The 27,321-nt window shown below is 41.3% G+C and overlaps 1 protein-coding gene across 3 annotated transcripts in view; it reads right to left on the reverse strand.

Annotated features, from left to right (window-relative positions):
* The window catches only part of RAB4A (RAB4A, member RAS oncogene family), a 50,474-nt gene extending 24,840 nt beyond the window's left edge, over nucleotides 1-25,634 (reverse strand). The window contains exon 1 of one of the 3 annotated variants that reach the window (XM_045877869.3): nucleotides 25,388-25,634. In XM_045877869.3, the coding sequence (XP_045733825.1) occupies nucleotides 25,388-25,418 (31 nt within the window). In that variant the 5' untranslated portion in view covers nucleotides 25,419-25,634. The remainder of the gene's footprint in view (nucleotides 1-25,387) is intronic. The other 2 variants (XM_045877870.3, XM_045877868.3) reach the window with 2 other exon arrangements.
* Between the last annotated feature and the right edge of the window lie 1,687 nt (nucleotides 25,635-27,321).

Raw genomic sequence — 27,321 nt, forward strand, 5'->3', positions numbered from 1 at the left:
CATGATGTAGCATCAGTAGCCCCACGTTGCCTTACTGATTAATTTTGCTTTTTCTGTTAGCAAAGAACGTTAGTTCTGCTGAGACAGGAGCTGCAGAGGACCCACTCCCTCCCCCACCCCTCACACCTTGATCAGAACCCACCACTGCAAACCCCCCTGCTGCTGGACTCATTCTGAGGCCCTGAAGACCCTGCTCTGTGTCCCTGGTTCCCTGGTTTGCACCTCTGAAAGTGTTACCTCCACATACCTTTTCCAAACCCAGACCGAGCTCTCCTAGCCCTGGCTCCTTCTCTCCCCCACGTAAGTCCAAACAGCCTATTTATTTGCTGACACGTAGGCTGGCCCTGTTTCTTCAGAACTATATTAATCATCACTCAAAGATGAAGCCTATTTAACCTCTCATGATTTTTACATGGTTACAGGCAATAAACTTATAGGATAATGCTATTAGAATTGTAAGCATTTAAAAATAACAAGTTTTATGTTTCTCACCACATGTTTTTAAAGCATGCCACATTCATGTTCACAGCAGCATTATTCACAGTAGCCAAAAAGAAGCAACCCAAGTATCCATTTATAGATAAATGGACAAACAAAATATGGTGTAAACATACCCTGGAATATTACTCAGCCTTGAAAATGAGGAAACTCTGACACATGTTACAACATGGATAACCCTCAAAGACATTATGCTAAGGGAAACAATCCAGTCACAAAAGGAGAAACACTGTAGATTCCATTTATATAATGTACCTAGAGTAGTCAGATTCAGAGACAGAAAGTAGAATCGTGGCTGCCAGTGGCTAGGGAAGGGGGGAATGAGGAGGTACTGTTTAATGGACATGAGTATCAGTGTGGAAAGATGGAAAAGTTCTGGAGATAGATTGTGGCAATGGCTGTCAACAACGTGAATGTACTTAATGCAAACGAACTGCAGACTTAAGAATGGGGAAAATGGCAAATCTTATGTAATTTTTCTACATAGACACACAAAATAAAACATGCCAAATCTAGTCATGTTCATTGAACAGCTTTCATAACCTAAGAAATCAAAGGTTAAGATTGCCAGGTTAAAATGAAAACACTGGAATTTCTCAGTTTTGTTCAATATCTTCTTCTATTTAAAATATAAAGCCCAATACACTGTAAAGTTGATCCTTGAATAAGTACATGGTTTCACTTATTGTGGATTTTTTACAGTACAGTACTATAAATGTATTTTCTCTTCCTTGTGATTTTCTTTCTTTTTAAAAAAGATTTATTTATTTAAGACAGAGAGAGCATGCGCTCACGAGAAGGGGCAGAGGGAGAGGTAGAGACAGAATCTCAAGCAGATTCTGTGCTGAGTGTGGAGCCTGATTCAGGGTTCGATCTCACAACCCTGAGATCATGACCGGAGTCAAAACCAAGAGTTGGACGCTTAACCAACTGAGCCACCCATGTGCTGCCCCCCAACCTTTGTGATTTTCTTTAAAGATTTTATGTATTTGAGAAAGAGAGAGCATGAGTAGAGAGGAATAGAGGGGGAGGGAGAAAGAATCTGAAGCAGACCCTGCACTGAGTGTAGAGCCCTACTCAGGGCTCGATTCCACAATCACAAGATCATGACTTGAGCTGAAACCAAGAGTCGGATGCTTAACCGACTGAGCCACCCAGGTGCCCCCCTCCTTGTGATTTTCTTAATAGCATTTTCTTTTCTCTAGCTTGTTTTATTTTAAGAATATGGTATATAATGCATATAATATAGGAAACACGTGTTAACTGATTGTTTATGTTATCAGTAAGGCTCCAGTCAACAGTAGGATATTAGGAGTTAAGTTTTCGGGGAGTCAGAATTTATATGTGGGTTTTCAACTGTGCTGAGCGTTGGCGCCCTTAACCCCTTTGCTGTTCAAGAGTCAACCATATAAGTTGCAAACAGAAAAAGGTGAGAGCCAAATAAAGATGCTGCCAATATATAGGAAACAATAAATACTGGCAAAGAAAAGAATTTGTATTTGCAAACTGAAATGTTTCTTACGTTTCATATGTACACAGAAAAATGAGTATCACAAATCTGTGTGATCCTGGAACAAAAACTCATATATCTAGACATAGACTTTAGCTTGATTCTTGTTCCACTGTTATTTTCTGCTTTGGAAGTTTTGCTTAAATGTACTTTATTATGGTAATTGTTATCTAGATTGTACCATAGCTCCCAACAGGCAAAAGAGTAACATATCCACTGAACTGCACCTTGCTGGACAAAAGACAAGTAAGACATGTAATATCCACATGTAAAAATTCCTCCATCAAACTTTTTTTTTTAAGATTTATTTATTTGAGAGACAGAGTGGGGGGGGCGGGGGGAGGCAGAGAGGGAGAGAATCTCAAGCAGACTCCTCGCTGAGTGCAGAGCCTGATGAGGGGCTTGATCTCATGACCCTGAAATTGTGACCTGAGCTGAAACCAAGAGTCAGATGCTTAGCCAACTGAGCCACCCAGACAACCCTCCAACAAACTCTTCATACTCTACCTCTTGTAGCTCAAACAGGTAAGTATTCATAATATAGTAGAAAACCTTTTTGTTTGAAAATCCTTTTGGGTGAAACATCTAGAAATGCTGGGTAAAATATACCACATTTTAAAAAAAATGCATAACTGAGCTTTTAGGAAAGAAAGGAAAATTCTATATGCTTGGGAAAGAGAAGAAACAGAAAAAAGCAGTAGGGGCCCAGATGCGTCAGTATTGAGTTTAAAACGTGTGTGGGACAGAGCATAAGAGTTTGCGCCCATGTGAAGGAGGTATGAGTAGAGAGCTAAATCTGAGTTCTTTTCAAAGCTCAGCCTGAAGTCAAAGGGTAGGCTGGAGGAAAAAATCTATTCACTAGCTCAGGGAAATGAGGAGCCTTCTTTCACTCTGCCTGGCCTCTTAATGAATGGGAAAAACATTTCCCTTTGAAGTTTAATCATGGGCTTGTATGATAGGTGGGTTTGAAATTCAAATTTAAATAACCATGTGGACAATGAACCTCTAAATCAAGAAATGAGCAACAATAAAAATGAAAGTGACATGACTAGGATGCCTGGAAGAATTACTTTGGCAGGACACACAGGATTCTCACATTTACAGCTCCTTGAAGATGAGCTCACAATCTAAAATTACAAAACACTCAAGGAAACAATCCATCACAAGTGAGTCAGCCATCTACAGACAGATTATGCTTCCAAGAACTTGATTTAAAAAAAAAAGAAGAACTTAATAAAGTACAGTTGATCCTTGAACAACACAGGGGTTAGGGGCACTGACACTACTCCCCTCCCCCATCCCATGTTGTGTAGTTGAAAAACCCACATATAACTTTCGACTCCCCAAACACTTCACTAATAGTCTACTGGTGATTGGAAGCCTTACTGACAACATAAATAGTAGATTTACACATATTTTCCATGTTACATGTATTATACACTATATTCTCACAATAAAGCAAGCTAGAAAAAAGAAAATGTTACTAAGAAAATCATAAGGAAGAGAAAATACATTAACATTACCACACTGTAAAGAAATTCATGTGGAAGTGGACCTGCGCAGTTCAAGCCTGTGTTATTCATGGGTCAACTGTCTACTCAAGATGACAAATACCATAAAAAAGGAATTTAATTTATAAGAATGCAATAATATGAAAGAATAGCTAGATTTCTAGAATGTGTCCAGAAATAAAAATTGTAGTCTTTAAAATTAATGAATGGATGGGTTAAAAAGAGGAATCAATAAAAATGAGGAGAAAATTTATGAACTGGACTGGAGACTGAAGAAAATTACCAGAAGGCAGAACAAAGAGTTGCGAGGAGAGGAAACCATGTGGATTTAAGAAATATGGAGGATTGAAGGAAAAGATCCAATACAGGTCTAACAGGTGTTTGGGAATGGAAAAATAGAGAATGCAGTATAGAGCCAATATTAAAAGAAATCATGACTAAGAATTTCAACAGAATTAAAACTAAAAGGACTGTCAGATCAAAAATAACTGTGAACCATGAGAAGGAGAAATAAGAATAAGTCCACACTTAAACACATCATCATCACAGTGAAACGGAAGAACAAAGACTATAAAGGCAGGAAGAATGGAAAAATTCCCTATAAAGAAACTAGGTTCCTCACCCCAAGGTCAGAAGGCAGTGAGACAGTATCTTCACGGTGTTGAAGGAAGGAGCGTAAAAACAAAAACTGTCTAATGTAGAATGCAATGTACAAGAAATTATACTCAACGCCAAGGTACACCTCTGCTTCCAGAAAGTTGGAATAGAAGTACTTTTTCCTATTCTTCCTGCTCAGTACAACCTAAGACACTAGATATTATATATAAAGGAAACATATGGAGACTTTAAAAAGCGTAGCGAAGAAGGCAGACTGGCCAGGGACCTTGGGGCCTGAGAAAAGACGACACAGGGGTGAGTTCTTTGGGCTTTCCTTTCACCTCACATACCCCAGACTTGGAGCTGAACAAGCTGGCAACCGGAAATGGCAATGGGTGCAGATTTTAAAAAGCGCCCACAGAAAGCTGTTCTGTCTAGCCATAGGGCCAGGTAAGGGCAGCCTAGCAAGTGAGAAAACCTTTACACATCAACAGCTCTACTGCAGCCAAACAGCACAGGAGAATCTGTGACCCCACCCCCACCCGTGTTAGCAAAGGCTGAGTGACAGGGCGGGGGGGCTGGATGTCCCCCAGTGAGGCCGGAGAACCTCACTACAGCAGGGTGGTGTCTGAGAAGACCAAGCACGGAGCTGAGACTCTCATCTCGGGTAGCTGGTTACGAGCCGCCCCAGCCCTCACCACAGTGTCATGGAGACCATGGTGGTGGTGATGTGGGAGCCGCAGAACTCTGGTGCTCTCAGCCCTACCGAGCAATAACAAGGAGCACTCCCTCCACCTGGATGTCAATGGAAGCCGAGCATGGAGTATACCCTTCTACCTCCACCTGGCAGTAACAAGGCTGTGCCCAAGAGTGGAAACCAGTTAAATAAAAGATTTAAATAAAGATCTCAAGTCTCATAGCATAATATAAAAATGTTCAGGTTTCAAGTGAAAATCACTCATCATACTGAGAACCAGGAAGGTCTCAAACTGAAAGAAGAAAGATAATAGATTCCAATGCCAAGATGACAGAAATGTCAAAAATGCATGACAAAAATTTTAAAGCAACTTAAAAAAATCTTTTAAAAGATTTTTAAATATAAAAATGTTTCAACAAGGGCGCCTGGGTGGCTCAGTTGGTTAAGCGACTGCCTTCGGCTCAGGTCATGATCCTGGAGTCCCGGGATCGAGTCCCGCATCGGGCTCCCTGCTCGGCAGGGAGTCTGCTTCTCCCTCTGACCCTCCTCCCTCTCATGCTCTCTGTCTCTCATTCTCTCTCTCTCAAATAAAATAAATAAAATCTTAAAAAAAAAAAAATGTTTCAACAAGTAATACAAACATGCTCGAAACAAATGAAAAACAAATCTTTAGTGAAGAGAAAGTCTTATCAAAGAAATAAAAGATATAAAGAACCAAATGGTAATTTTAGAATTGAAAAATACAGTAACTGAAATATAAAGCTCAGCAGATGAGCTCAATAGCAAAATGCAAGGGACAGGAAAAACAATCTGTGAACTGGATACAAAATGACAGAAAATAGCCAATCTAAACAACAAAGAGAAAACAGACTGAAAATATATGAGTAGAGCCTCATGGACCTTTGATTCTACAAAAAAAGCTCTAATATTTATGTCACTGGAGTCAGGAAAGAAGAGGAAAAAGAGAACAGGGCTGCAAAAATACTCAAAGAAACAATGGCTGAAAACTTTCTAAATGTGGCAAGAGACATAAATCCAGATTCAAAAAGCTGAGGATGAATCCAAATAAATCCATGCCAATATATATCATAACTAAACTTCTGAAAACTAAAGACAAAGAAAAATACCTTGAAAGCAGCCAGAGAAAATGACAGCTTGCCTACAGAGAAAAAAATAATCCAAATGACAGCAGATCTTTCATCAAAAACCACAGAGGCCAGAAGGAAGTGGCACATTTTTCAAGGGCTGACAGGGAGCTCTACCCAGAATCTTATATCTAGTGAAAATGACTTTCTAGAATGAAGGGGGAATCAAGACATTCTTGGGGGAGGGATGGGGTGGTGGTGGGGGGACTCTAACAGAATTTGTCAGCAACAGACCAATCCTAAAATCATGCTTAAAAGAATTGTAAAGAAGGTTTCTAAACAGAAAATAAATGATGAAAGGAGCCTTGGAACATCAGGAAGGAAGAAAGAACATGGCAAACAAAAAATGTATAAATAAGGGGCTCCTGACTGGCTCAGTCAGAAGAGCAGGCAACTCTTGACCTCAGGGTCATGAGTTTGAGCCTCATGTTGGGTGTAGAGTTTACTTAAATAAAAACTAAAAAAAAAAAAAAAAAAAAAAAGGATAAATACAATAGGCTTTTCTTCTTCTCCTGTTGAGCTTTCTAAATTGTATCTGGCTGTTCAAGCAAAAATGGTAACACTTATGTGATTCTAAATAGGAGTAGAGCAAATATTTAAGATAATTATATCAAAGTGGGGGACAGTTATAGGGATATAAAAGAAGGTAAGGTTTTTATATTTCTCTCAAATGGAGAAAATGATTGACACCAGTAGACTGTGATATGTATATATAATGTAATACAGAGCAACCCTTAAAAAACCTATGTAAAGAAATATACTCAAAAATATTATAAATAAATTAAATAGAATTCTTAAAAATGTTCACATAACACTGGAACACTGGAAAAAGAGAGAAATGAAAAACAGACTAAAAACTGAAAAATAAGTCCTAATATATCAATATTTATATATCAATAATTATAATAAATGGAAACCATTTATACCAATTAAAGACAAAAACTGGCAGATTAGATGAAAAAACATGACACGACTATATGCTGTCAACAAGAATCTCACTTGGATTATAATGATACAGGCAGGCTGAAAGTGAAAGGATGGAAAAAGCTGTATCATGCAAACATTTAGTCAAAGGAAAACATTATTATTATCAGATAAAACAGACTTAATAGCAAGGAAAACCTCCTGAGACCAAAAGAGTTATTACATGATAAAAGAATAAATCTACCAGCAATCCATAGGAATCCACACCTGAAACTAATATAACATTGTGTAAAAAAAAGACATAGGAATCCTAAATGTGTATGCACCAAATAATAGAGCTATAAAGTATATGTCAAGCAAAAACTGACAGAACTAAAAGGTGTGAAACAGACAAACCCACAATTATGGTTGGAGACCTCAATACCCCTCTCTCTACAACTGAGAGAACAACTAGACAAAAAATCAGCAAGCATACAGAAGAACAAAAACATAGTAAACCAACGCGATCTAGTTGACATTTACAGAATACTCCACCCAACAAGAGCAGAACACATTCTTTTCAAGGACCCCTGAGACATATTATCAAGTTAGACTATATCCGGGGCCATAAGACAAACCCCAACAAATTTAAAAGAATTGAAATCACATAGAATGTGTTCTCCAATCACAATGTAATCAAACTAGAAATCAGTAACATGAAGACAACAAGAAAATCTCCAAATACTTGGATACTAATCAACATACTTCTAAATAATCTATGATTTATTTTTTTTAAAGATTTTATTTATTTGAGAGAGAGGGAGAGCAGAGCAAGAGAGAGAGCAGGAGTTGGGGAGGGCAGAGGGAGAGGGAGAAGCAGGCTTCCTACTGAGCAGGGAGCCCGATGTGGGGCTCGATCCCAGAACATGGGGATCTCGACCTGAGCCAAAGGCAGATGCTTAACTGACTGAGCCACCCAGGCGCCCCTAAATAATCTCTGATTTAAAGAAGTCTTATGGGAAATCAAACAAATATCGGGCTGAATGGAAAAGAAAATACAACCTATCAAAATTTGTGGGATACAACTAAAGCATTGCTGAGAGGAAAATTTAGAGCACTAAATGCACACATTAGGAAAAAAGAAAGTCTCAATCAATTATCTACATTCCTACCTCAAGAACCTAGAAAAAGGAGAGTATAATAAACTTAAAGCAAGCATAAGGAAGGAAATAATAAGGGGCAGAAATCAATGAAACTAAAAATAGAAGACAAAACAGAAAATCCATGAAACAAAAGCTGGCTCCTTGAAAAGATCAGTACAATGGATAAACTTCTAGCAAAAGTGTGATGAGTTCAAGGAATTAGGGGCCAACCCGGAAAAAGACATGACTGTGAGATGGCAAAATCCACTTTCTTTGGGTGGCACTCTGACAGGCTGCATTGGAGGGGACATCCTCACAGCGGGAGATTCTGGACAAGGGGCCCAGGAGGGGAACAGGGCATGGGCACCTCTGGAGGACAAGGGCTCTGCAGAGGGGATTTATGTGTCCACATGATGTCACTCAGCAGTCTGGTGGGCAGCCGGCAGCTTGAGGTCTTTTATAGCCCCTGAGTTTGTTTACCAAAGGTTAGCAGATGGTGAGTGTAATTTCACAGGGTATGAAAAGCAGGAAGTCTCTAAATGGCTAAAAATATGCTTATTTGGGCTGTATTTTAAGCACCTCATGTGTAAGAATTTTAGTTTAGTGCCGGGAGACTTTGAACTAATGTCCCCAGCTTGCTGTGAAGAAGAAAACAATATAGGGGCCAATATACAGGGCCACCTTTAATCCATTTATGTAACTAAGACTGACAAAGAAAAGGAGAGAAGACACAAATACTCAGTTTCAGGAAGTAAACAGGGCATATTACTATAGACCCTCCAGACTTCAAAAAGATAACAAAGGAATAACATGAACAACTCCACACACATTAATTCAACAACTTAGATGAGATGGACTAATTCTTCGAAAACACAAATGCCCTATAGTGATTAATGAAATTGAATTTGTAATTTTAAAACTCACAAAACAGAAATATTCAGGCTGAGATGATTTCACTATTGAATTATATCAAATATTGTAAAAAGAACACAATTCTATACAACCTCTTTGAGAAAATAGAAGAGGGAACGCTTCTCAAGTCATTTTAGGAAGCTGACATTTATTATTACCTAACTTATTATATGTTTTTGTTTATTTAAAAATTTTAATGTTATATATTTAGCATATTAAAGATATGTTTCATATACTACACATATTAATATAAGTATTATTAAATACATATTGTTAAGTATGTAATTACATATTACATAGCATAAAGGTATTTAAAATTTTATTTACATATACTTATATTTATTATTACACTGACACCAAAAACCAGATGACAGTATTGAAACAAAACCAACTACAGAACAATATCTCTGAGTACTTAATAAAATACTAGCAAATAGAATTCACTAATATTTATATTTATAAATACAACTATACACTATGACCAAGTGGGCTTTATTTCAGGGATGAAAGGCAAGTTCAATATTTCAAAATCAATGTCAGTATTAATAGGCTAATAAAGAAAAGTCAGATGATCATATCAATTGGTGCAGAAAAAGCATTTCACAAGAATCAACACCTGCTTGTGATCAAACTCTCAAAAAAAAACAAAACCACAAGAACAGAGAGGAACTTCCTCAACTTGATAAAGACCATTTAAAAAATTCTACAGCTAACCTTATACTTAACGATGAAAGACTACTTTCCCCCTAAGATCAGGAACACAGAAAGGATGTTGGCTCTCACCACTATTTTTCAATACCACACAGGAAGTTCCAGCCAATGCAATAAGACATGAAAGGGAAACAAAGGCACACAGATTGAAAAGGAAGAAATAAAACTGTTCATATTGATGGGTGATATGACTGTATACAATGAAAATTCAAGGAATCTCAAAAAGCAAAACAAAACCAAAAAATCTACAACCCATAAGTGAATTCATCAAGGTCAAGATTACAGAATATAAAAATCAACTGTATTTCTAACACTAATAACAAACATGGGCATCAAAATTAAAAATATAATGCCACTCACAATCACTCAAAAAATATATTTAGGGGGCACCTAGGTGGTTCACTCGGTGAAGCCTCTGCCTTCGGCTTGGGTCATGGTCCTGGGATCAAGTCCCTGTGTGGGGGTCCCTGCTCAGCTGGGAGCCTGCTTCTCCTTCTCCCTTTGTCCCTTCCCCCTGCTTGTGCTCTCACTCACTCTCTCCCTCTCTCTCAAATAAATAAAATCTTCAAAAAAAATTTACTTAGGTGTCAGTCTAACAAAACACATAAAGGACGTCTATGCTAATAAGTACACAATGCTGATGGGGAAAAAAAAAAAAGAAAATCTAAATAAGGGGAGAGATATACTGTGTTCCTGGATTAGAAGACTGGACATAGTAAAGATGTCAATTCTCCCCAAACTGACACATGTTTATAAAGTTTCTGTAACAATTCTGGCAAGGCTTTTTGGTATAGACAAGCTTAACGTTTATATGGAAAGACAAAAGAACTAGAATAGCTGAGGAATCCCTTTACCTGATTTGAAGACTTATGATGTAGCTATAGTAATCCTGTCTGTCTGATATCGACACTTGGAGATACATAATACATAGATCAATGGAACAGAACAAAGAACCCCAAGGTAGACCTATACTAACTCATCCAACAGATTTGAAAACTGCAAAAACAGGGGCACTTGAGTGGCTCAGCTGGTTAAGCATCTGCCTTCGGCTCAGGTCATGATCCCAGGGTCCTGGGATGGAGCCCTGCATCCATCTCCCTGCTCAGCGGGGAGTCTGCTTCTCCCTCTACCCTTCCCCTCTGTTTGTGATCTCTCTCTCACTCTCTCAAATAAATAAAATCTTAAAAAAAAAAAAAAACTGCAAAAATAATTCAATGCCAGAAAGCTAGCCTTCTCAACAAATGGTGCTGAAGCAACTGGACACCCATAAAGGGAAAAAAATGACACTATGACTTAAGTCTCATACCTTATGCAAAATTAACTCAATATAGATCACAGACTTAAAGGTAAAACATTATACTATAAAATTTTGGGGAAAATCTTTAGGATCTATGGAAAAGCAAAGAGTTCTTAGACTTGACTCCAAAAAACAAGCCAGAGAAAGAAAAACTGATAAATTGGACTTTATCAAAATTGAAAACTTTTCCTTTGTAGAAAATTTTGGGGGCACCTGGGTGGCACAGTCGGTTGGGCATCTGACTCTTGGTTTTGGCTCAGGTCGTGATCTTGGGGTCATGAGATCAAGCTCATCAGGCTCCGTGCTTGTCGCAGCCTGAGATTCTCTCTCCCTCTCCCTCGGTACCTCCTGCTTGTGCACTCGTGCACACTCTCTCTCTCAAATAAATAAATAAATCTTAAAAAAAAAAAAGAAAATTTTGTTAGGAGAATGAAAAGATAAGCTACAGAGTGGAAGAAAAGACTGAAAAATATATATCCAACAAAGGACTAGCATCTAGATTATACACATTTAAAAAAAAAACTCTCAAAACTCCACAATATAAACTCAAACAATCCAACTGGAAAACGGTCGTGACATGGAGAGACATTTGCAGAAAAAGATAGGCAAATGGCAAGTAAGCATGTGAAAATATGTTTAACATCATTAACCAATAATCAGGGAAATGCAAATTAAAACTGTAATGAGGTATTACTATACAACTACCCAGAATGGCTCGAATAAAAAATAGTGACAACACCAAATGATGGCAAGGATGCTCAGAAATCATATCACCCACACACTGCTGGTAGAAATGTACTTTTGGAAATTAGTTCAGTTTCTTAAAAAACTAAACATGCAACTACCATATGACTCAGCAATTGTACTCCTAGGCATTTATCCCAGAAAATTAAGATTTATGTTCACACAAAACTCTGTACACCAACATTTATAGTAGTTTTATTCACAATAGCCCCAAACTGGAAACAACCCAGATGCTCTTCAACAGGTGAACAAACTCTAGTACACTCATACCAAGGAATCCCATCGAGCAGGAAAAAGGAATGAACCTGTTGGTGTATGCAGTAATCTGGAGGAATCTCCAGAGAAAGAGTCAATCCCAAAAGATTATGTGATGCATGATTCCATTTAAGAACATTGTTGAAGTGACAAGATTATAGAAACAGAGAACAGATTAGTAGTTGCCAGGGCCTACAGAGCGGGTGGGGGCAGGAAGGAAGAGTGTGTGCCTATAAAAGGGCAATAGGAGAGATCTTTGCGGTGATAGAAATATTTTATTTCTGCAGCTGTGGCAAATCAATATCCCGGAGGTGGTGTCTTATGAGCGTTTTGCATGATGTTACCATTGGGGAAAACAGGGAAAGGGTACATGAGAGCTCTGTATTTTTTCCTAAAACTGTATGTGAATCTATAATTATCTCAAAATAAAGAGCTCTATGAAAAATAAAAGAATAGGTGATAATATCAAACAATGGCTGTAAGTTTACTATGCACAATCCTAAACTGGAAGAATGACCAAAGGATGCGCTTCAAGAAGGCAATGGGGCAGAAGGAAGGAGGGCAGGTAAGAAGCCAAGCTGTCCAGTGTGCTATTTTTGTGTGGAGAGATCTGTGTTTGGCTAACAGAGATAAAACCAAGCACCACAATGGGTAATGAATTATTCCTTGTAGGTGAGAAGAATCCAACTGTATGAGGAGTTGCAGTTGATACCCCTCCTATTTCTGAGGAGATTTAGAATTCACACACCTCCTTGTAGCTGAGCGCAAGATGGGGGTCCCATGCCCTCATCTTCAACCCAGGGGTCAGGAGTACAGCCTGATGTTCTCTCTTCAGAGAGGGAGTATTGGAGGTTTGCTGGCGTCTCTGTGGGTACGGTAGCATTTACATTGATTTTACTAATTTATTTTGCTTTTATAATCTGCAGGGTTTTACTTTCTTTTTCTCTTTCCTTGCTTGAAGTTGAATGACATATACATGAAATATAGAGTATATATTTTACATGTCAAGTGTAGAGTGCTTCACAGCTACGAAAGGGTTTAACAGGAGCAGGTAAAGAGCCATATTACTGAGTAATTAAGGAAGGAGAACTGCCCAGTTAGGTTGTGTAAAAAGATAACCTAAATGTGAACTAGTTAAATAATTATGTCTACTTAAATCAGATTTGATGTGGATTTATGGCAATGGGTGTTAATTTTAAGGCTCAAAATCACAAAGAGGTTTTTCTGCATCCAACCTATGATAATTACATTCACCTGATGAGGGTTTCTTCAGCATGAATTAAGCTTGAAGGTGGGGGAAAGACCATATCCCAAACCAGAAAATCTGAAACGAATATATGCTACTAATGTGCTTTTAATTTTTCACGAGAAATTTAAATGAGATAATAGGAAAGGTATCAACTAAACAGAAATGAATTTCTATTTAAAAGTCAACCATTCAGGCAAAGATGGATACATTGACCATGGGGTGGAGATCCAGAAATAAGCCTACATATTTATGACTGAGCAGGTATCACAAATGCCTGGGAGAAAAAAACAGACAATCTGAGAAGTGATACCTGGACATCTGGGTATCCGTATGGGGAATAAATGTGAAATTGGACCCCTGCCTGAAAACATCCACAGACACTGTTTTCAGGTAAATTAATGCAAATGTAAAAAAAAGGCAAAATTTTGAAAGACACTGAAGTTCATTCTTCATCTAAAGGGAGAGGGAAGTTCTTAAACAAGGTACAAGAAATGAAAGCCAAAGGGGAAAAAAACAGTCAACCATTCAGGAACACAGACGAAACACGGATCAGGAACAAATGGTCTCCAAGCCAACTGACACAGCTAACACAGAGCCAAAGGAGTAAGTCTTCGGGAGAAACCTCCTGCATTTGGAACTTACTGACGTGTCTCGACACTCATTTCAAGGAGCCTCTACCACAAAGGACTGTGAGCTACAGGCACAATGACAACCAAGAGCTGACAGCACAGGGAACCACTGACCAGGAAACCAGCCAGAAAGGGACCCTCAACAGCACTGCACACTCGTTCAGCAATTGACTACCAATGATGACCTTGAATCTTCCAGGAAATTAAGTCACAGTGAGCAGACAAGATGGCCTTTGCCTTCCTAGCTCTCCCATGAACAATGGTTTGGCTTTTAAGATTTCCAGAGGTCAGAAAGGAGGCAAAGGTGGGTGGCCCTAACCACAGGATTCGGTCCATGTTTCACTTCCTGGCAGAAGAAATGTGTCATATGCTGGGACGGTGGGGTCATCTGAGAGGATTCTTTGGTCTCTGGCTTAGGGAACCAGCTGGTATGTGACACCAACAAGGGAGATAATACCGAAGGTTCTGAGGAGGAATCCATTTTATGGCAAAATAATGAGTGCAAATTCAGAGAGATTAAACTTAAAATACTTGTGAGCCAACATGGTGGAGATTTGGGGAAGCAGTCCTCCTAAGGGAGAGGCTGAATAAGACAGAGGCTGCAAAGTGTCCACTGGGTCCGAGCCCCAGCACCCCACGTGAATTCAGCCTCGCCTAAGGTGGCAGCAAAATCAGGTGGCTTAGATTTAAGAAGCAGGATGCCACAGATAAAAAGTACTGACGACCCTTACGAGAAGCTGGGCTGTGATGGGAAGAAGAGACGGGGTGTTCAGGGGGCTTGCAGAGTGTAAGGCAGTTAACAGGAGCAAAAGAAAGGATGGCTGGCGTTGCAAGTCTGAAAACTCGAGGGCTGAGGGCCAAAGTGGAAGGCAGGGATTAGTCTCAGACACGAAGAGAGACCTCCTTGTCTCTGAGACTACAAGACAAGGGTCAAGGATGAGCATGGAGGTAAGTAACTTCACAGGCTGGAGCAGGGAAGGGGAGGAGATGCAGTTTCCTCAGCAGGGCATGTTCTCCTTCCCTGTCATCTACCGGATGTGAGAAAATGGGCTTGAACAGATTAGTGAATGTTTAAAACAGCAGGTGGAGACAAAGGGCAAGATGGCCAGGATAAGCGAGGATCGCTAAGTACTACTGAGTGTCCCTTGCAAGCAGACCATAAATCCATAGTGAACTTAATCTAAAGAGAGCTCTCTCTATACAGCAGCAGGCGAGGCAGGCTGGGAAGCCAGGGCTGGGAATTTGCAAAGCATGCACAGCTGAAGGACGAAGAGGTGGAAGGAAGGGGTCGATGTGTCCTCTCTGGAGAGGGAACAGCTCATCACCTGACAGAAGGGGCGGTGGCACCCAGGAGGCCGGAGCTCCAGTGAAGACCGGGTGGGAGTGCGCAGAATAGGGCACGTGAGCAGCCAGGGAAGGGAGCCCCTCGAGTGGGGGGCAGAAGAGAAGGTGCCTAGAGATGAAGTTAGAAACCGGACACTAAGCTGCTGACTGAGCCCTCTGCAGGGATACGGCAGTCACCCCGGAGCAGTGAGGAGCCAGAGTGGAGAAAGAGACCCTACGCCAGGTGACCTTGCAGAATACGGAATAACCCCAAGGTCATCGAGTTACAGCAATGAGAAGGAGCCAGTAGAGTGCGGAACAGAAGACGGCATGCACTTCAAAGAAAAAACGTTCTGGTACACTGGTGAGAGAGGAGGTAAGCTGCAAAAGCTTGGTGAAGTGTTGGCTTGGGGCGGGGAGGAGGTTTGGGCAACCAGAACACGTGATCTGCAGAGGGCAGGTAAAACACGGTGGGAAAGCCGAGAGAGCCTAACTCTGGCACTTTGCCGGTCTGTCTGAGCCGGAATTAAATGCCAGCAGAGAGGAACTGTGACATCATGGATTTCACATTTGCAGCACAGACTCCCCTGATTGCTCAAGGTCTGTGGCAGGATCTGCGATTTTGCTGCCCAGCTCATTGGGATCAAACCTCCCGTGGGCCAGGTGTGTGGACGCAAGTTAGGTAGCCGGTGAGTGAGCCTGGTCAGCCACCCAGCGTCGAAACTGCAAGTTCCTAGTTGTTTTCTACACAATATAATGACATATAAAAAAAGAAATAATTCTCCCAAAGTGGAAAACTGTCCAGAAAAGGAAGTCAGGAGCCAGCGCAGTACACAGAAACAAAGAAACCTAATAAAAACAATGACCCTTAAGCAGGAAACAAGTTTTGGATACTTTAAAGAGTAGAATGTTCCATTTGATTCTGATACGTGAGGATAAAATTATATAAGAAGGGTAAGTGGTTTATGAAATGTTTCAGAGAACACGCCAGCTAGTGTAATTAAAAGACAGAAGTTGAATAGTTAATTTTTTTATTTGAGGATACGTACACAAAATGTTGTCTTTCCGAATTGTGACTTTGAAGCAAACCTTAAATACTATAAGAGTATTTGCAATTCCATAGATTGTGAGATTACATAGAGAGATTACATAGATTCGCAATTTCATAGATTGCAGTTCCATAGATTGTGAGATTACATAGATACATATATAGAGATTACATAGATCTGTGGAAGGTCCCTGGCATTAGTTTGGGAGGTACAGGCTTTGGTGCCCACTACTCCGCACCCCAATGCAGTTCCATGCTGCATTCAGAGAAAGATTTTGACTCATATTAAATGTCCAATGCCTGTCTATAACATGCACTAGAGCAATGACATCCAGTGGGAATGTTTATTCTGGGTCGCCACTGACCTGAGATTTTATGGAGATTTTTGTACAAGACAGAGAAGCAGAGTAAAAACCTGACTACCCTTGAGAATGTGATGCAAGGCAAATCTGAGTCCAAACTGTGGCTCTGTATCTCCCAGCTCCGGGACTTTAGGCAGAGCACCGAACCTCTCCGTTTCCTCACCCATAAGTGGGCTCCCGTGTTTACCTTACATTGTCATGAGGATCCGAGACACTGGGCACAAAGAACTCTGTGTACACTACTCTAACTTCACCCTTTATCTAGAGGTAAGAGAATTCAGCCTCGGTACACCAACAGTTTTTCAATGAGGAAAATTTCCTGGTATAACCATGGAAACAGAACAATAGGTTAATACCAGAAGAACCTTCAACTAGTACACACTCAGAAAGCTTGTTTAGTCATGCAATAGCTAGAAATAACACTGTTCTTGGGAAAATGTAATAGAGAAAATTAACTTTATTATTATATAATACATACCAGAGGAAATACTCTAACTCACAATGCTTTTATAGTTGTAAACATTTAAAGGAAATTGCATAACAAGACACTTTAATATCAATTTTACCAATAAAGTTTTACCAATGTCTCGACTTACAAATGTCTCTACAGAATTGAATATAAAAAGATAATCCAAAATATGGACTTCATTCTTATAAAGGTATAGTATCCTACGTTATGTACATATTTATGACAAAATTACTCAAGGTGCTAATATATGAAAAGTGGAAAAAGAGCAATGGGCACCAAATAGCGAACTTCTGTTTGCCCCCAAAGTATTATCATGGTTCCAGTGACTCTGAAGAGGAATGTTAGTCTTCAAAACACCAAGTATTTTTTTAGCACATTCACAAAGACAATAAGAACTAAGAACAAGTGCAAGTATATCATGTTTACAAAATGACAAGGGAAATTTCAATTTTTTTAAGAAGACAAGGAACTCTAGTGGGTGTGCGTATAGCCAAGGTGGATGGAGGCCCGTGCTTTCTCTACTACGGTGCTACTTTCTCTGACTACTTCCTCACTGGAGGAGGAGGGGCGTGAAGGAACGTTTAAGTCCCTCATTTTCAGGAAGATCATTACCTGGAACAAACAGCTGAAACTGAATTGTCTCTTACATTTTTTGGAGACTGTGGTAGACGCTGTTGTAGTAGATGTTATCTGCCCAACAACTAATCCCCCAAGGAGCCAAAGTAACAGGTCAACGTGACCCCAAAACTAGAGACAGGCTTTGGTTATTTTATGCCAATTACGGTCACTTGGAGCCAGAGACTGTTTTAGAAATACATACCGGCTTAAGCTAAACAGTGCGTAGTGTTACCCTGGCCACATAATTCGTCCGGGGGCAGGCACTTGACCCAACGTGGTCCATCTGGATGGAGAGGAAGGACTTCTACTCCAAAAATGCAGGAAAGAATTCCTTTTGTCCATGGATGTAACAAGAAAGCACACTCAGATTGTAGAATAGTCATTTTAGGACTGAGGGGGATGAGGCTAACAGTGCCAGCTAGAGAAGAGACGTAGGAAGCATTTAGGTCCTTGCTGACACACCTGAGCTTCTGAATCAGCAAACCCTGAAACCTCCTCATCTATAGTTACTTGAAAAAAACCTTTTTTCATATTACCTACGGCATTTTGAGTTGGGTTTTCTACCACTTGTAGTTGGAAGCATTCTACCTGATAAAATGACCAAAAGAGCTCATCACCTCTTACCTATTAAAAAGAAATTTTGTTAAGCATAATTTTAAAAATTCTTTTATTTTTTGGTCATTTAGAATCAATTTACAATCAGAAGTGAGCAGGGATTTAGAGTGAGGGGAGTTCATTCAACCACTATTTACCTGGTAACCACCAAATGCCAGGCATTTGTTTAGTTAGCACAGATTCAGATCAGCTGATACATCTGCCACCACAACAGGGTTCTGTCTGCCCCTAAGAGCCCCCTGGCTACTGAGCAGGGTGAGAGTCTCCCCCCGAAGTGCTCGATGGATACACCAAAGCCTGCCTTCAAAGCTCGTTCACCTCCACCGTTGACCAACTTCCACCTGATCAACATGTTCTCTCCTTAGGTTCATTCAACTGGGGGCAGCATTCAAGCCCTGCAGCTCCAGAAAGCCAGGGAAATAACCTCCACAGCTCCCTGCTCCCATGCTCTGGGAACTGCTTCCAGATCCCAAGTCTCAGAAGGGAAATCGATTTCTTAAAAGACGCACTGTGTGACCTCTTTAGTTCAAGCAATGGTGGTCTGTGGAAGAAGGTTGGTTGTTTTGGGTTTTTTTAAGATTTCATTTATTTGAGAGAGAGAAAGAGAACGAGCCAAGGGAAGGGCAGAGGGCGAGGAAGAAGCAGACTCCCCACTGGGCAGGGAGCCCGACACGGGCTCGATCCCAGGACCCTGAGATCATGACCTAAGCTGAAGGCTGACGCTTAACTGAGCCACCCAGGCGCCCTTGTGGAAGAGGTTTTAATTAGAGTTGCATTTATATTACACACAATGTAAACATTGTTTGACTTCTACCATAAAGAAAAGAAAACTAGGTCTTACAGTTGGGTTTTCTATTAACCTGGCCTTTTGTTTCATATTCTGTACCTGAGAAGAAAAACACTACCTCTCAAATGGAATCAAATCAAAGGTGCTTTCAGCAGTCCCTGAAGGCTGTGTCTAGGAGCCATTCACAGCACCAGGGACAGAAAGTCACCTCAGCAGTCCCTTGCTTTTAAAGAACTTATGGTCTCATCTTGAAAGAAAAATTTTCTTTGTCACCATTGAGATTTGACCAAATTATAAAACAGATATGCAAAGTCTCCAGGGTGCTTGACTGGCTCAGTCAGTAGAGCATGCAGCTCTTCATCTTGGGGTTGTGGGTTCGAGGCCCACATTGAGTGTGGAGATTTAGTTAAAAATAAATCTTAAAAAAAAAAAATATGCAAAGTCCGCACAGGCAGTGCAAAGATGCAGTATTTATTGTATGAGGGCTCCTGTAATAACAGGCATAAGCAAATGAACAAAAGAAACAGTATAATAATAACATACAATAATATTTTAAATTATAACACAGGAGAAAGAGATGCTTCGCTTTAAAGTTTCCAATTTTTTCTACATGATTAAAAATTCATGAAAAATTACAAACCTCACTCTAAAATACATCCTCTCGTTCATAATTTATTAGCACTTTATGAATAGTGCATCCTACCCCATATCTAAATATTGTTAGCTGCTTTTAAGACTTAAATGCCAAAGACACAGCACATAAGAGAAATAGAAAGAATCCAAAGACTGACATAACTAAGTATTGTCATACAAGGGTTTAGCATTCTGAGTAGGTAGGAACGCCCTTGGCTATGGCCGAGCCACGAAGCATTCTTTTTTTTTTTTTTTTTAAGATTTTATTTATTTATTTGACAGAGAGAGACACAGCGAGAGAGGGAACACAAGCAGGGGGAGTGAGAGAGGGAGAAGCAGGCTTCCCGCCGAGCAGGAAGCCCGATGTGGGGCTCGATCCCAGAACTCTGGGATCATGACCTGAGCCGAAGGCAGACGCTTAACGACTGAGCCACCCAGCCGCCCCGCCACGAAGCATTCTTTCTCCAGGTATCACAGCCATCATTATCAGGGATGTATTGCTATTGTCAAATCTCTCAACATAAACTTATTTTGGTTTGGAAAGCTTACAGAGGGATTGCAAAGGAAGAAAATTTGTAGTTATACAGTGCTTATTTGATTTATGTGTTACAGTGCTATGGTATGCCATTCTTTACGTTTGCCTTACTTTATCCTTCCTTTAAATAACAGTACCTTGCATGTCATTTTAGCTATTCTATTCACAGCTACAGAGAAGCAAAAAAATTATTCTTCATACATACAGAACTTAGTCCATTATCAAGATCATACTGACAGAGAAAGCAGTGACAGACACGCATCGCAGAACACAGGGGATTCAAAGGTTTTCCCTCAGACTATTTCCACTGGCATGTGTCCTAATGGAGTTCTCAGAAATGGGAAAAAAAAAAAAATCCATTCCAACAGTCTAATCAATCTCTAGAGGATGGTTTATGAGAAGAAATTCAAGAAACATCAGCTTTCTTCTCATTCCAAAGAAATATTCAGAGCAAAGAACATAAACACACTAGCCTGGTTATACATGATAAAAGTAACCAGTATAGTACTGACCCTTGCCAAAGAATCCTGTTACGGATAATTCCATACAAAGGGCCCAAAGTGCAAGATACTTTTCACAAAATGTGGGTGACGTGGCCCTTAACTGAAGAGATATTACCATTATTATTGTTAGAAGTAAAGTTCACATTGATGCTTACACGGAATCATTTTTCAAGGAGCACAAGAAGCTCTGGAAATACCATTTACTTAAGTCATTATGATATTCCTACAAAGCTGTGGCATTTGTTACCAATAGTCTGAGTCCCCAAATAAATTATACCTAAACCCCTTCTGATGTACCCCTGCCAGAAACCACCGAGCTCATCCCTGCCCGGAGAGTTCGCTTCTGTTGCTGCACATGAGCTAGAGATGCAGCTCATCAGCAGCTGCACGGCTACCAGCCGCAAGAGGCAAAATCTAGCACAACTGCTCACGTCCCTGTGCTGAAGAACCTTGGGATGCTGGGTCTTCTTGCCTTATAATCCACTAAACTGGCCGCAACTTCACCTTCTCTTGCCTCTTGTAGGGTAAACAGTAACTTGAACTATGTTAAGGGGTCAGTTTAAAAGACAGAAACCAACTGGATCCAGGAGATAGGATGATGAAGAAATAAAAATGGGTTTTAACTTTCTTTTAGGCAAATGGGTACATGGGACAAATAGAAGGTTGGGGAGTAGGTGTGGGTAATTAGTTGGGTTTGGGACGCATTGTGTTAGGACACCGCAGGCAATCCAAATGGAATAGTTAGGTAGGGAGCTGAATATAAGATATTAAGCCTGAGTGAATGATATGACTGGAAATAAAGATTTAGGAGCAAGACATTCACAGGCAAGGACTGATATGCTTTATAGTTTGAATGGCTGTGAAAAATTATCACAGACTTTTGCTTCTCTAAAGAACAATATTTTCAAAGGTCTATGCCCTGGACCAAACAGCACCTGCCTGACCTGGGAGCTGATCAGGTGTGGAACCTCCATCCACCACACATCTACTGAATCAGAACCTGTGTGTTCACACACCAGAGGACTCAGGGGCCCATTAGTTTGAGACCCACTGGTGTAGTGTTCCCCAAACTCTGGTTCTTAAAATGTTCACCCATTTTCAGCAAATGAGAAAAAGAAAAATACAAACATTAAACATAATAAATACATTCAATTTAGAGAAATCTCCTTTATCCCGATGTTATATGCTTCCTTTGTGGACCTTGTTTACATGCCCTGTCTTTTATGAAATTAAGGTAATGGTTATCTTGGTGATTTCTCTAATAGTAAGTTATTTTATACTTTCTTGGTACCACATCACTTGAGCGATGTTATTTCCTTTGCCTAAAATATCCTCCTTACTCTACCTCACCTATTAAGCCCCAATTTCTCCATGAGTCATATTCTAACTACCAAAGCCTATGTATTAGTTTCTTAGGGCCGCCATAACAAAATACCACAGACTGGATGGCTTAAAACTAGAGAAATTTATTGTCTAACAGTTCTAGAGGCTGGAAGTCTGAAATCAGGTGTCTGGAGGGCCATGCTTTCCCAGAAGGCTCTAGGAAAGGATCCTTCCTTGCCTCTTCCTAGCTTCTGGTAGTGGCCAGCCATCCTTGGTGATCCTTGGCTTGTAGATGTTACCACTCTGATCTCAGCCTGCATCTTTGTATCCCATTCTCTCTCCATATGTCTATGCCCAAATTTCTCTCATCTTACAAGAATACCAGTCACTGGATTAGGGCCTACCCTAATCCAACAGGACCTCATCTTAACCTCATTATTTTATGCCTATTTCCAAATAAGGTCACATTCACAGATACCTGGGGTTAGTACCTGAACATATCTTTTGGGGGATACAATTCAACCCACAACAGTCAATAATGATATATTTTTAAAAGAAAATCTCTTGATAATTCTCCAAATTATGTGGTAAATACTATAATACTGTGCTTTCAAAATAAAGCACAAAATAAAAACATTAAGACTATTTTGTAATAAAAATCAGCACAAGACCCATCATTTGTGTTCCTGTTTCACAAACTGTGTTCACTGTAGAAAGCATAAGCTCCAAAGTGCAGAGATTTATCTTAGATTCTTCCCCAGTGGTAGACTGCTTTAGTCCTTACTTTTTAAATTTTTTTCCTAGCACTTTTGGCACCACTTATACTTTTTAGCTCCTTTCTGACCACCATTGCTTGGTACTACCTACTCAACTTGTTAATTCTGTCTCACAAGTCTTGGTGTCAGGAATTACTTAGGGCCAATTTCTGACCTCTCAAGTCTTAGATGGCTGGAGTTCCTCAGGAAGTTCTAAGCCATACTAATTGGCCAAGGCTTTAAGAATGCTGTGAATCTGACAATATTTGGGAAACACTGTTTCAGTTCAGAGATATTCAGATCCAGCGTTTCAATCTGAAACCTAAGATTTCAATTTTGTATTACAATATTATATACAGTATTCAATATTATATACAGTATGTGGTTATACAGTTTCAAGGCAGCAAAATGTTGACTACTACTCAGTCTATGGGAGGTGAAATATTGCCTTAATATGCTAAAAAACAGGTAGATATAGCTCATTAATGGTACTTTGTAAGCACTGGCTCTTTATTTTTCATCCTATCCCTGTCGAGCTACAGAGCCTCCTTTTCTGGAAGAGAAAATGACCGTGGAGCACAAAGGAATTTAAAGGTTAGGGACACATTCCTTTGTCAGCTATCTAAGAGGCAAATGATTGTTTTACTTTTGGGGGGAACAGTGCTGTGCAAATATGGTCAATGATAAATGAAGGTGACAGCTTAGGACTTTTGGTTGATTCTTATTTTAGGTTCGAAATTTCAACTGCCATATTTGCTGTTTCTAAAACTAATTTTCTATTCCATTAGTTTCCTCTAATTACCTCTATTAGAGGAAAAGATGAAATTGCAAGTAAAAAAGTAAAAACATATTTGGGAGGTATCATGACATAAGAATACTGTTGGTTAAAGCCTTTTGATCATTATTTAATCAGTTAATCTGTGGTACTCAAAAGTTCAATTAACTGTGTCTAAAGTGAAGTAGAGATATGTGGTATTTTGTCAAGGTTATTTCATATAAGACAAATGAAAAAGCTTTATCTTCCCAAACTCTTCCAGTCCTTTCTTACTAATTCATAATCCCCACTTGGGTTTTCTTATTTAGACTTTCCACCCCTCCCTAATGCTCCTTATCCAGGTTAAAGGAAAAAAGTGTGGGGTAAGGAGCTTGAAAATAAAGTACAGCCAAAAATTGCTAGAAAATGGATTTTCTTTACAAAATCTCTGACTGTGGTTCTCTACAGGGAGAACCAGATCACATGGATGCACAGGACCATGTGCAGCTCTGACAACACAAAAAACGCTATCGACTTCCTGGAGGATTTCCTAAGCCTTCTAGGAATAGATGTAAGGCCCCAAGTGGCACCAAGAACAGGGCAAGCACAAGTCACAGGAGGGGCTGAAGGTGAAGCCAATGCACTGTGACCTCACCCCTCTTAGAAGAAAGGTGGAAACCTTCCAAAGGCCCTCTCTGCCTCCCCCTCCCCCATGTCCCACTGTTTAGGCTCTATTTTTGGAGCTCCATTTCTCTCCGACGCTGTCTGGCCCTGGGCATCTGCTGTTCCTCCATGCTGGCTGGTTACTACCTCCTCGGCTCCCCAGCCTGGGTCAGGTTTCCTTCTAACATCCCTTCCTAGGGCACACTCCTTCAGAACTCCTGCCCGGAGTTTTAAGCTACTCATTCGTTAGTGTCGTGACGGCATTAACTCTGCATCCCCCACTAGACTGCATGCTCCGAGACCAGAACCACGCCTGTTGTGTTGCCTGCAGTGTGGACAGCGCCTCCTAGTACCCTGCCGGCTCCATCATGCCATTCCACGCCTATTCGTTGACCGAGCAGCAAGCAGGCCAGCACAAGTGATCTGAGTTCAGGTACATACTTTTGAACTTGAACCTCTCCCTGGGATTGTAAAACTCCCAAAGTCTTAATCTGAGAATGCACACATCTGAACAAGTGATTAGAGACTGGTAAACATCTCCTGAAGCCTGATGCAAAGGAGACGTGCAGGATATTATTTATTTTTACCACGCAGGGCTAAAACAAAACAAAACAAAAACACAGTATATGAATTGGGAAGGCTTTCGATTACTCAAAAATTGTTTGTGGAGACCCCTCCAGGGGTGGCTGTTTTAGGGGAAGCAAAGATTAAACAGATAGGGCTCTGCTTCCAGGGTGTTTATGGTTTTAAAAAGGCACATTGATAAATAGTCGTAATGCAACGCAAAAAGGACTAAAAGCCCGAGAGACCGAGAAACAGAAATAAATGAGGCGAGAGGTCTCCGAAGGAAGGCATGGATTAGCCTATCGATTACTTCTCATTGCAATCCCAGGGCAAAGAAAGGAATTCCAAACCAGGAAAGGTCAAGCTGGAATATTCGAGGAACACACTGAAATGCAGGCGTCGCCCTAAGTCCTTCACATCCCTCGCTGGGGACAATATCGCAGAGCAAAGTCTTAAACTGGCTTCCCAAACCCTGAGCTATTGAAACCGGACTAAGGAAGGGAAAACCCCAAGGATGCGAGCGCGGAGGAAACTTGAAAACGCAGGTCACGTAAACGCTGCACACAGCCCGGCCCCCGCGCCCCCGGCCCCCGGCCCCCGCGCCCCCGGCCCCCGCGCCCCGGCCGGCCTCGTACCGTAGGTTTCGGACATGGCCGTCTGCGACATCTTGGGAGCGGCACCGCCTCTCGCCCGGCCACCGGCTGCAGCTCGGGCCGGGCCGGCGGGAGGGAAGGGCTGGGGTCGTCCTCCGCGTCTCGGTGCGAACGGCGTGGGGCAGGAAACCAGAGGAGGGAGGGGCCCGCGGTCCCCACGGCAACCGCCCGCCACCCCGCGGCTGCGGCCCTGCCGGACTGCCGGCTCCGCGCAGGCGCACGGCCTCCGCCCCCCGCCGGGCCCGGACGGGGGCGGGGAGGAGGAGGAGGAGGAGGAGGAAAGGGGCGCGAGGCCCGGCCCCCGCCGTGGTCGCGCGTGCGCAGGCAGCCTGCGGCGGGTGCTAGGCGCGGGGGGGCCGGGCGGGGGGCGGGGGGCGGGGGGCTCCGGGCGCGGGAAGGCGGGGGAGGGACTCGGCGCACGGGGAGGGCGGGGCGCGGGCCGCGGGGTGCGGCTGGCTAAGGTCGGCTCGCAGGGGTGGGAGGGGCCTGCGATCTGTAGGCTTGGGGGTGACCGAGTGTTGGGGACACCGGGGTCTAGCTCTCGGATAGAGGTGGTCCTGCCCGGCTGGCCCTCCTCAGTAAAAACTTCGTCGTCGTCGTCCTGAGCCCCTCTCAGGCGGGAAAAGACTTCCTCCCATAAAGACTAGCTTTATGATCAATCTGGGAACGTGGTTAATGTGTAACTAGGAGGCAGTAGCCCCAGGTGTCCAGCTAGAGATCAGCCCTGTGGGCGGGGAGGCCGGCTTACCTGCCGTGCAACTGAGCTTTCACTCAAAGCTGCCAGGCCCTCTCCTGTAGGGCTAGGGCTGGTGTCTGGAGAAAAGTCTCGGAAGCTTAAGGTGCGCTGGTGCTGGAGAATCCCCAGAAGACCGTAGACATTGGCCTCTCTGCAGCCCACTGTAGGGGAATCTAGCTTATAGGCAGGAAGCATCTCTTGATCCTCAACTACGGTTAGGAGTTGTTGGCTGGGTATTTTGATTTAAGGCACAAAACTGAATTCAGAAGCCCCTTCTGCTGGAAATGGCAGAGATAAACATTTATTAGGAAGAGAATTTTGGTTGGGAGTTTGCTCCGTCTGAACATGATCAGGGCCACATCGTATCTCGTAAGACCCAACTTTATTCAAAAGATATAGTAGAATACTAAACATATGCCTTGGCTAAGCTCCTAAGTAACTTGGACTGTGGGGAAATGCTAGTAAATACGTTTTTTTTTCCTAGTCCATTTGGCTCCATCCTCCACATAAATTGGCATCAGACTTCACTGAGGCCTTCCCCCCTTCCCCAGTGGCCATTTGGCTTTACATTTTATTCTTTCTGATCCTAATAGCACATAAATATATCCTTGCTTCTAAATGAGAGAGAAGGCCCCATGCTGAAATATTGTGAGAACTATAATTTCCTAGAATTATTGTGTATATGCTTCTTGTTCAACGGCTGAGATACTTTGTTGCTTTCTTATTTGGTTTTCTGCATGTTAGTTTTAATTTATACTACTGAGTATAGCAGGCTAATCTGATTCAAATGATTTCAGAAGAAAGACAGGGATCCCATTCTTTGGATCTAAGTTTTCTTCCTGCCAGAAGCTTCTGTGGGTAAGAAAGGAGTCACTGCATTACGGTGATTGCTTGGGTTATTGACAGAAACTGGACCTCAAGGTCTCTGATACCTGGACAGAGTGATAGAAATAAAAATTAAGCTGCTATTTCAAAACTGAGAACAGTTTTCTATTCTTAAGACCATGAAGACTTAGATAGACCTTTGGGGAAAACTCTTTATTTTGGAAAAACTACCCAAAGAAGTAATTTAGTTTGCAAATAAAAAGCCAGATATCACAACTGGAAAAGGAAATACTTGAGCTGAGATTTGAAGGAGCTAAGTTTTTTGAATAATAATATGAAAGATCCTTTGCATCCT

Source organism: Mirounga angustirostris, unplaced genomic scaffold (genome assembly GCF_029215605.1).
Source record: "Mirounga angustirostris isolate CCGP_5_RB_7025 unplaced genomic scaffold, mMirAng1.0.hap1 SCAF_6, whole genome shotgun sequence".
Classification (NCBI taxonomy): Eukaryota; Metazoa; Chordata; class Mammalia; order Carnivora; family Phocidae; genus Mirounga; species Mirounga angustirostris.